This window comes from Onychostoma macrolepis, chromosome 25 (assembly GCF_012432095.1).
Source record: "Onychostoma macrolepis isolate SWU-2019 chromosome 25, ASM1243209v1, whole genome shotgun sequence".
Lineage (NCBI taxonomy): Eukaryota > Metazoa > Chordata > Actinopteri > Cypriniformes > Cyprinidae > Onychostoma > Onychostoma macrolepis.
In genome coordinates, this window is record NC_081179.1 from 8,701,415 (window position 1) to 8,713,636 (window position 12,222).

The 12,222-nt window shown below is 34.4% G+C and overlaps 1 protein-coding gene across 1 annotated transcript in view; it reads right to left on the bottom strand.

Annotated features, from left to right (window-relative positions):
* lrp5 (low density lipoprotein receptor-related protein 5) overlaps positions 1-12,222 on the bottom strand; it is a 77,592-nt gene that overhangs the window by 15,918 nt on the left and 49,452 nt on the right. Inside the window, 4 exon segments of the mRNA XM_058766885.1 lie at positions 1,354-1,580; positions 3,065-3,354; positions 5,987-6,136; positions 6,139-6,202. Coding sequence (XP_058622868.1) covers positions 1,354-1,580; positions 3,065-3,354; positions 5,987-6,136; positions 6,139-6,202 — 731 coding nt within the window.

The following is a 12,222-nucleotide window of genomic DNA, read 5'->3' on the forward strand; positions in this document are numbered from 1 at the left end:
ATATATTAATTACACATTAAAACATTTAATTAATATTTAATAACAAAAACGATAAAATAGACTTTTGATTCTGAAGTGAATAATATTTGAAAATTTTAATATAATATTTTAAAATGATAGTGATATGTATTATTTATAAATAAATCAACATATATACATAAAAATATGATGAATGACAAATGAATGTTTAATACAGACAGTAAAAATTAAAATGAATAAAATAAAAATACAATAAAAATAATTTATTCCTTTTATTTGCTATGTAATTAATATAGTTATTATATTAATATGTGAACTAATCATACATTAATATATATTCAATAAATAAACATTAATATGTACAATAAAAATAGTCATATTAGATACTGATGTTACTAATATTTGTTTACACAAAATATAAAAACATTGTTTATTGTTTAATTCATAAACTATTTAATAAATAAAAACAATAAATGAATGTCTAGCTACAGCAAAATCTTTTTATTTGCAACATAATACAATATCAATTATATTGATTAATCATAATACACTTAATATGAAGTTACATTAATAAAAACAGAAAAGTTTTTGACACAAGTTATCATATGATAACTTAAGTTATCATATTTATAAATAATATTTAAAAATAATAATATTAATATGTATTTTTTAATAAATTAATTAATTTGTTAAAAATAAATAATAATAATAATAATAATAAATGTTTAGTCTAGCTTCAGCAGAAGCTTGTATGACAGGTCAAAACTTAAAAGATTAGCAAGGCTGAGCTGCCAATGTTAAACAATGCAAAAAAGTTACTTTTCCCCCCATCGGGTAAGCAAGCAGTGAAAAGCACACCTAACTAACCCCTCAGCCCACTCAATACACCACTGGGCTAAGAGTCAACTGAGTCAACACCTCTCAGTGTTAAGGTGAGAAGAGACAATGCTGAAGAATGCGTTGGCTAATAGAGGCAGTCGTGCCTCAGAAGCCACAGGAATGCCTGCTGGGCGCTGGAGGACATGACTTCACTCCTCTGAGCCACATGCAGCGGCTGTGGCATGTTGGCACTTGTCTTCTGCCACACATACAACTTGATGCCCCGAGGAATCGCAGTAACACCAACGAGTGTGTCTGTGTTGGAGTATGAGGGCATTAAATCAGATATTAACTAGTGGTAATCGATTAGCATACTCCCAGAGGACTACAAAATGTAGGAAGCCTACGGTTAACCAAAACACAAGCGGATGGGTGAACACGTGAACACTAAACAGTGTGCATGCAACATGGTTAAAGTGATATGCAATGAATTTAAGGGTGAAATTGTAGCTAAAGGAGTCAGAGCAGGACAGATTTTAAAGCTAGTGTTCCTACCCATTGGCAGGATCCAGAGCAAGAGAGCGAGGGTTATCCAGGTCTTTGCAGACCAGCACTTGTCGGTACTGGCCATCCAGACGGGCCACTTCAATACGGTTGGTGCCAGTATCAGCCCAGTAGAGGTTTCGACCCATCCAGTCCACAGCCATTCCCTCAGGATAGTCCAGGCCAAACTCAATGACCGGTTCCACCGAACTGCCATTCATGAAGGCTCTGCTGATAGTCTAAACAAGAAAAGCCATCAAGGAAGTGACTAAAAAACTCTAGCCAAGAGCATTAATAAATAAATATATACACAACTGTCACAAAGTTTGAAAAAAGCCCACAAGGCTATTTAAGACTGAAGTTAAGCAAGCTGCTGCATGCTATTGCTACAATAAAGTAATACTCATTTATGAGTCATTTTTGTTATATAATATATAATTATGTAATGTTATATAATATATAATTATTTACATTTATTCATTTAGCAGAATTAATTAGTATGAATAAAATGTATTAACTAACTGATTAATGCGTTTATTAATTATGAATAAATAAACTTTAACATTAAAGAAATATTCATTATTTGATAAAGATGTTGTTATAATCTAATACTTAAAAATAACATTAATGGTTTATATTCATTTAAAAAAAAAAACTATGGATGAATGAATGTTCAAATTAATCATAAAACATGATGTTTTGAATGTTTAGCATACATTTCCAGTGTAGTGATTAGTGCTGTTTATGCTAGATGGTTTAGATGTATCTTCTATAATAACTATATTTAAATATTTTATTTTGTATCTATCTATCTATCTATCTATCTATCTATCTATCTATCTATCTATCTATATGATATAAAGGGCTAACTGTTTCATAATTACATTTTTAAAATATTTTATATTAATGTTATATAATTTTTTTTATTTAATTTAGTTATTTTAATGCCATGGCTTTCTCAAGACAAATATTTACATGATAATTATAATATAAATAATTTAAATGTCATAAAACAATATATATAAATATATATTTCTCCTTAAAAACGTGACATTAAAATATATAACATTAAATATATATAAAATATTCAAAAAATATAAGTGTCAGAGCTTTTGAAACTGAAATTAGCCACTAACTGCTAATGTTAAAAGCATTAATGCAGCTTTGTAACAGATATTTCAGAACATATTTTAAATGGTTTTCTTGTCTCAGTAGCATATAAGAACAGTTCAGAGTTTACATGCTGGTCCGCCATGGTTTATGCTAGTTAGTGCTGGTTTAGCTGGTGGATTACTATTGCCATACTGTTCACCAGCACAATACTTCTAAATATCTTCGTATAACCATTCTTATTGTTTTACAAGGAAAGATAATATTATCTTCAAACTGCAATACAAACATAATCATCACAAAATTGAAAAAGACAGGCTGCTTTAGATCTTTTGAGGTGAAACATCTTGGACTTCTTTCCCACTGACGTTTTAAATCTGAGCCCAACAGCTGCTTTGGGTTAGAAGCTGATGGCATCGTTTTATCTTCCTCCAGTGCGGAGGTAAAAATCGACAGCTACACTTTTCATAATCCTTGGGTTTACTTTTACTTTGATTTTAATGTACAATCACTCAGTCAAAATGTCACAATCGCTCACCGCCACACTGTTCTTTTTTCAGATACACTGAAGTTAAAAAGTAAAAATCACGATGGACACAAAAGTAGTCCGTACCTTGGTGATGACATCGGTCCAGTAGATCCTGTTTTCCAAAACATCAAAGTCCAGTGCGGAGACCTCCTTGACCCCGGTGAGCGGGATGGGCACGTCGTTGCTGTTGGTGCCCAGAGAGATGCTGCGTATGTCAGCGCGGTTGGTGAAGAGCAGGAACGCTTCTGGCACCACACAAGTGCGCAGGTCACTCAGCAACTCCAAGCCCATGGGGCAGGCGCAGCTCAGACCCTGAGGCCGATGGAAACACAGGTGACTGCAGCCGCCGTTGTTTTCCGCACAGCCGTTAGTGCCTGAACACACACAAATGGAGATCTATGGATCAGCTTCACGGACATGCATTGATCTCACAGTGATATAGTGTAGCTGTTTGAAGTCCTATTAGTTTTGCGGAAGAAACCGGTTTTTAATAAATTATTTATAAATTAAACATTACACAAATATAAAAATATTTTCACTATCAAATAGTAAATCTATTCTATTTATTATAATTTGTACTTAGTGTTATTTTGGTATTACTTGTATACTATTATAATATTTATTAATGAATTAGGTTTATTTCTGTTTAGCTTTAGTTTATTTAAATTAGTTTGAGTTATTCAAGTAATTCAAATGAAACTTTCTAATTTTTCTTAGTTTTTAACTAATATTTATTATTTGATCAGCATTTTTCGATTAATTAAAATGGTTTTAATAGCATTAGTATAAATTAACAATGACAACACTGGTATTTATAAATAAAATTATATATAAACAAATTATTAAAATTAATTATAAGCATTCTAAGTATAAAATCATTATTTAAAAAAATAAACAACTATTATTAATAACACTTTTCATTCATAAGTATGAATAAATTATTGAAATATATATGAATAAAGATCTAAGTATATAATATCATATCATCAAATAAATTATTTTTAAAAATAAAATATAAAATAAATTAAAATAATTTTATTTAGCATATATTATTTCAGTAAGTAAGATTTCAGGGGTACTTAAAATATATATATATTTTTGAATAATTCAAAGGTGTTCCAGCTTTGACATTTTTTGTCCAGATTTCTAGAATCAATAATTAGTGAAGGTCACTGGATATGATAAATAGATCATAGATCACAGCTCTATATCATAATATGTAATCATAATATGTAATCAACATCTCCAGAACTGCTCTGAGAGTTACATCATGAGCGTTTCACCGTTTCATTTGAGTAAAAGTAGCGTCATATCATATTCACACAGAAATTTAAAGGTATTCACGGCAACCTGTCAAAATAAAAGTCTGGTTTAATTTGAAGACATTGCAGCAGAAATATATTACTAATGTTCAGCAGAATGTACATACTACTACTACTAAAATTATGAAAACTTTATTTTTTAAGGAATGATCACAACATTTCTTCAATGTTTTAATTTTAAATAGTAAATACCCTTTGTTTGCCAAAAAGTTTAATTTTCAATAATTTAAAGATAATTTGATAACCAGACACACAACACAGAATTTCTGAGGAAAAATAAAACATTTCATAAGGCTACGTTAAGAATAAATAACAATAAAACATTAGATGAGAGAAAATAAAACATAACTTTATCATTGTCATTTTCTTTAATCATAGCTATAATTATAACAACACCTAAAATATGTTGCGTGTAAAAAGTGTTTGTTTCAGCCACTTGAAGGGTGGGTACATTGTGTGCACATGATCAGGATGGTACCACCTCCGCCGCATTTTGAGAAAGGAAAAACCCTGTTTGCAGGACTATACATTATTTGGATAATTAGTCAAAACAACAACAACAACAACAGTTATGTCTGATTCGGTTGCATAGAACTGAATAAAAATAATACATTGATATTTAATATTAATATCTTTTCTGTCCAATTTTCTTTCAATAAAAGTGTGGTTATTTTATTGGCTTGTGTTTTTTAAATTCGGTGTCATTAAAATTGAGTTAAATTAAAAAGTCTTACAAAACTACTTTATATTATAGAATAAAATAATTAATTATTACAAAGCAGTTTCGGTTTTCGACCAAGCACATCCAGAATTCTTGGTTTCGGCCCAGAATTTTCATTTTGGTGCATCCCTACCATTTACTGTAACTACATACAGAGCACTGTGTTTGCAACCACATGCTCCTTTAAAGGATTACACACACACACACACACACACAGTATGCAGAGACATTTAAGAGGGTTTATTCTCCAAATAACGTTTAATTTCATGTTGCTGAAAAATGTGTTAATAAATGTTGTGTACGGACTCTTGTTTTTGTTCCACGTTAGCTTCCTGCCCACTCATTTTTGCCACAAAGCCTTCTAAGAAGACAGTAAAGGTTTATATCATGCCTGAGCTGTAGTTTGGCTGAAACTTGAAAGTTAAGTTGCACAATGTTTAGGTTTTATTATTATTTTTTTATTACTATTATTTTGATTTATGTCTTTGTTTTAGGTTGTACTATGTTTACCTTTTTTAAAGTAATTTGAAATGGATTTTTATGGATTTATATATTTGTATTTTGAATGTAATATGGCAATTAAATGAACTAAATGGGTTTAGTTTTCACAGTTATTAATATATGCAAATTCAGCAACACAAATGTTAATTTCTAAAAAGGCAACAAATTACTTGTTCATTTTAAGAGACCTGTCTTATTTTCACTTGTATATTTAGTATTGCTCTTTAATAAAGAAAATGTTCTTCTTGTCCGATTACTCGATTAATCGATAGACTATTCGGTAGAATACTCGATTACTAAAATATTCGCTACAGCCCTACTAGTAACTAAAAAGGTAATCTGATTATGAACGTTTTAAAATGTAATCCAGATGACATGTAATCAGTTACTTTTCAATGTACCTTTCAGGAGGACCATTAAACTATTTCAAGTCAGAATAGTATCAAAAGTAAAAGATCTTACCAAAGGTCTCGGAGACTTTTGTGGCTTTGAGACCCATGAGGTCAGGGAGCTGCTCGACGATGACCTCACGGGTGGCGTTGGCGATGTGAACTCTTTCGATGCTCCTCCTCTGCCAATCCGTCCAGTAGATATACTCTCCCAGCAGCGTAAACCAAAGATATGAGGTAGTTTGTCCTCTAGAATGATCATCCTATTAGTGCCATCCACATTTATGACCTGTGAACAAAAAAATAACAATTTGGTTTTGTCCCTGGTCATCATTCACTTTCACAGCGTGAACATCTCCTTTTGTGTTCCACATAAGAAAGAAAAGTCATACAATACATTAGGATGATAAGTTCTTATGTTTAAATGAACTAGGCCTATCTCTTTAAGAAAATTGACAATTGTAGGTGGTCAGATCAAACAATTTCAATTAACAGCAGAAAACAGGAAACGAATGAACAAATCAGCCTGGATCTGTTTATGTTCGCCAAACAGCTGTACACCACATGCACCATTGGACAGATCTCCAAATACTCAGATATTTGAACTGCCATAATTGCAGTATCCTAATCCAAACCAGCTAGGATTTCCCAATTGTGGAAAAAAAAATCCCCAACCAAATATGTAACTGCCAAAAGAGTAGCTATTTTAAGTCATTACAGAGTACGCAAGCTTGAGCATGACTCTTTGAATCTCTACGTTTAGTGTTTTTTCACTAAAGAAAGGCTACACAATCATTCCTATTTCAGTGAACGTGACAAAATAAGATTCCAGTCACAAGGGTTGCATTACAGGGAGGAAAATAACGCAAACTGATATAGGGAGTGGAGCCAGGACATGCCTGAATCTTAAAAAAAAAAAAGAGAGAGGGAGAAAGCAAGAGAAAGTGACAGATGGGAGGTTGAAACAAAGTGGGTTGCTGGGAATTGGGTTTGTTTCTGAAAAGGTTGCAATTACCGTTTCTGGAAACCGTCCTGACATTACTACTTCTCAAAATAGACGGCTTTCCATTTTTCACATTTAGCGAACGGGTGTCAGTTGCAGTAAATGCTACCCACCTAATCAAATACATTCTGGAAAAAGCTTGAAACGGGCAAAAAACTGCAACGAAAAACCTCGAAAGCTACTAGCCTTATCCAGGCTTATTACGAAGGCCTGCAATTGATCCCAGTTCAAACACTTGCTTTCTTTTTCCAATACCAGAAAGCACCGTTTCACCAGTTTATTGAATTCACGTTGATGAAAGCATTTATTTTATTATATATAGATTTTTTAATACATGTAATGTACTCATCATGAAGTCATTACTGGAAAGCATCCATGCTTTTTATGTTGCAAAAGCTGTTGGGAGTTTTTGACATCCTATACCTGTGCAATCAGACACTAAGAAATGCATTTTTTTTTTTTTTTTTTTTACTATTTTCAAACCGCCTGCAGCCAGATGTCTTTGTTTGCCGAATGAAACCCATGACAGTTTACTCTATCATGTCTTCTCCCTGAATGATGAATGAGATTATAAACGCTCAAACGAGCAGGTCAAGATTGAGTGACGGGCGTATTAATGCAGCATATTGTTCCTGGGTAAAGTAGCTCTCCGAACAAAGACTTCCTGTGCGCTGACTTTCCCAACCCAGAGTTCTTCCTGTGAGGACCGGTGGAGGGGGTTTTGGGACTGGGGCGGCTGCCAGGGAGGGGTGTCCACCTGATTTATTTCTGTAATGAAGGCCTGCGGAGTGGCTGACTATCAGTCTCAGTAAAGAAAGCAAGAAGAGCGATGGAAAAGAAATAAGTGCACATTATTTTAAATTAGCACCTTCCTTTCTCAGTAATTTTAGCACCATGGTTGAATCTTGTGGGGGTTGGGAGGAAAAATGGTATATTTGCCACCTCTGAGAAGGCAAAGGCTATGTTGGCAGGAGCATACGACCATACTATGTGCAGTATTTTAGCAGAATGCAGTATGTATACTGTGCAAAACCCAGATAACATACTACTTTTGCGAAAAATATTAAATTCAGAGCAGAACCAACTGCATCCTCAAGTACACACTTCCATTTCAAGAGTGACAAATATTATATATATATATATATATATATATATATATTAGGGCTGCACGATATTGGAAAAAACTCACATTGCGATATTTTGTATTTCTGCAATATATATTGCGATATGAAAAAAAAAATGAAAAAAAAAAAAACTCCAGATGACTTGAAAAGCTCTATTTGGAAAAAAAATATTGTAGATGAGTAAATCAGCATAGAAAAATTAACAAATTACAAACATGGATAAATATAATAGAACAAAGATATAAAATAAATAAACAGTGCTTTATATTTTGAATGAGAGAGACCGCGATCTAACAAACTGCTCCATATAACAAAGCACTGTAAGCAATAACGATTAAAACATCTAATTGCCAGATTCCCAGTGTCCTACCTATAATTTTTTTCTGTACAAATACAAATCTTTAAAGCCAGTTTTCTAAGTTTCGCACTAGTGAGTTTCACACTCTGGAGCAGCAGAGCTCGCGGCAGTCCACCTGTCACTCAAGTGGCCACGCCCTTAATTATGCAGAACTTTAAGGCTTAATATAATTTAAACGGATGAGTTATAAAAAAATTCACCCCCCTCACAGTTGTCACGAAGGGCAAAATTAGCTATATAGACCAAAATAATTTTTGTACCAGGCTGTAAACATGTTTTTTCTGCTGTAAAGTTGGGCATTTTAACATGGGGAGTCTATGTGATTGACTCCTTTTGCAGCCAGCCTCCAGCGGCCAGTCGATGAATTGCAGTTTTAGTCACTTCCGTGTTGGTTTCACTAGAGGCAGCAGGAGGTTGCCGCTTACGCCGACACGCCAAATCCTTGCAGTACATCCTCATTCTTTTATGACTTACTGACACAAAGTTCAAAGGATTTGCAACGGTCGTTTTCGCGTCCAGTGAAGACATTGCGTCGCGGGTGGCGTGATGCGATAGCTGTCGCGAAACGATCAGTATAAATATAACGGTCAGTATACTAAAAATCGCACATCCTGCGATGTGACTATCGCGGATGTGCATATCGCGATATCGATGCTGAAACGATATATCGTGCAGCCCTAATATATATATATATATATATATATATATATACATATATACATATACATATACACACACACTACTTTAAGGTTAGCCCTGCCTTTATATATGAATTTTCATAATTTTTAAACTTAAATTCTAAATGTTTTAATTAAGAGTTAAATTTAATCAGTCAACTAGTATAAGACATTTGGGCTGTTACCAAACAAATGAAATCAGTATCAACAAAATTGATCTTTGCAATGCAGAGGAAACACAGAAGCTGCATCTGAAGAGGAATAGATATATTTACCCACTGTTAATGCAGCTCTGAGGGACATGGAATGCTTTAACCTGCAGTTACAAATGAATAAATAATGTTTTGATACATAAAACATTAGGGCTTTTCACACTTGAAATTGTTAACCCTGGGTCATCCTAAACCCTGGATAAACAGAATCCTGGGTTATCTGTAATCACGTTTCACACTGCTCTGGGTATTCATTAACAGACGTTTCACACTGTACATTCCTAAACCCCGGTTAATGTTCTTATTTGCATATTTGCGGTGTCACTGTCTCCGATTGGACGAACAGCATTTATCCTTTGCTGAAACTTCTGCGTCTTCATGAAGAGCGCAGGTCATGGTTGCTTAGCAACGGCAGACGCCAAGTGTCCAGCAGCAACAAGCAAATACCGCTCCGTTTCACACTGAACAAACTTAGCACCACAATGCGGGGTTAACACCACAAATGCGGTGCTAATCCTGCTCCGGAGCAGGGTTTCATAACCCCGGGTAAAATGCGGTGCTAACACCGCTTTCAAATTACAGGTGTGAAACGTGTCTTTACCCGAGGTTAAAAGCGGTGTTTAGAACGACGATAACCCGGGGTTAAGCGCAGTGTGAAAAGCCCTCTTGAATACTAATATTTGAAATTATGTTAAAAATAACAAAAATACTGTAAATGTGAAATTAAAACCACCAGTAGGTGGCATCAAGTCACTGTTAATAAGTGAGTCATTGCAACTGAACCAAATCATTTAAATGGTTGAATCATTCAGGAACGAAGTGCCGTCATGTTGCTCAGAGACACAAAACAGTGCTGTGGCCATGTTTGGAATTATTTCTGTTGGCAAAATAGAGCAAAAAGAAGAAATCTCTTAATATTAACTTCTTGTTTATTACACTTATATAAATCACAATTGTAATCATGCTGATTTTTAGAGCAAAAAAAAAAACAACAACAACGGAGCTTGATCTTCGTGTGATATTGTTTACCTATATGTACTTATATAAATATATACATATTCTGCCCCCGAATTTTCTGATCATTCTTCATGCATTTTAATACTGAATCATGAAGTGAAAGAACGTGCGCTAGTCTAACCTACGTTACTCTTTACGTCAGGGCTGGGGAACGTTGATCCTGGAGGGCTGGTGTCCCTGAAGAGTTTAGCTCCAACCCTAATCAAACACACCTGAAGCAGCTAATCAAGGTCTTCAGGATGCAGTTAGGTATTTTTTTCCAGGGTTTTTCAGGGCTGGAGCTAAACTCTGCAGGAGAGTGGCCCTCCAGGATCAACGTTCCCCACCCCTGCTTTACGTAATGTATGCGTGCATTCCGTAGGTGTGTTTTGTTTGATTCTTGCAATATACTCAATATACTCGACGTCAAATCACACATCGTTAAAACAACAATTACGATATTATCGCAAACGAGGCGAGGCTATATCACAAATAAAGGCAATTATTATTGTTTTTGGTATTGACATTTTCAAGTTGTCAAGTTCAAGTTTCAAGCGGACAAGCGTTAATGTTGAGCCCTGTATATGTGAATATTATACATGTATTTTTATACACACACAAACTTGAATTTATATTAACAATAAATAAGAAGAACTGTATTAATGTGTAGTATTTTAGATTTGATGACCTATAAAATAATCATTAATTTCCAAGATGATATCTGGATGCAACTTTCTCAACTAAACATGAAATGAGGTCATCAAACATTTGCACACTGCTTCACATTTTACTTAAGAGTAATAATAATTTTAAAAAAAGTTTACTTTTCCCACATTGTGTACATATACTGCTTTTTATTAAACAAATAGTACACATTATTTACTAGGCCTATGCATGCAGTTCACAATACATTAGTATTGCGCACTGAATACAGAAATCACAGATGTGTTTCTTTAACAGAAAAGGAGGTCTTGCGGAAGGATTGTGGTGTTTTGGTCCTTGGAGAAGGGAAAGAGATATGAAGGGAAGTTGAAGTTGCTGTGAAAGCCTCCTCTTTCCTCACAGTTTGAGACAGCGGAGGCGCTGACACTCTGGAGGAATGCTAACAGACACAGACAGTGGGCTGAAACCACAATGGTACATTTTTCTTACACTCCTCCTAACACATAGACGTCTCGAGGGTTTAAACCGGGCGCCTTCCTGCGGGATGCAGACTTTTCTCAACCCTGAAGAAAGGTTAGAGGCCTACAGCACTGCAGAAGCATGATGAGATAGGCCAGAACTTACACTATCGCTTTATCACAGTACCACCACAATACTTTTTTTTTCCTGAGGTGATATGAACATGCGTTTCAAGCTGCCTTCTGTCTGCTAAAAAGGCCACGACAGGGTTTTCAACCGAGGAGGGGCCCCAGACTACAAAAGTGTTTGGTTTTTTCCCACCTCCTTCACAGAGCCGTTGACACATGACGTGACAAAATGGTGTTTCTATGGCACCAATGCAGAGCAGAGACACAAAACACACCCATGGACCTTCCTGGAGGCCTGTCAGGCATCTTGTGTGGTACTCTACAAATGAACCAATTCAAAAATTACTTACGATATTCACTATCATTTAGTTTGGGGTCAGTAAGACAATAATATTAAGCACCACAACTGATAAAAAGAAATGAACACCAAATCATCATATTAGAATGAATGAAAGGTCATGTGACACTGAAGACTGGAGTAATGATGCTGAAAATTCAGGTTTGCCATCGCAGGAATAAATACAATTTTAAAATCTATTAAAAAAAGAACAGTTATTTTCAAATAAATGCAGCCTCAGAAAATACTACCAACCTGATTCTACCGTTTTAACATTTGTAAAAAACTAACTTTGTGGGATACACAATCTTATAAACAGTGTTGGAGAGTAACTAGTTACATGTAACGGTGT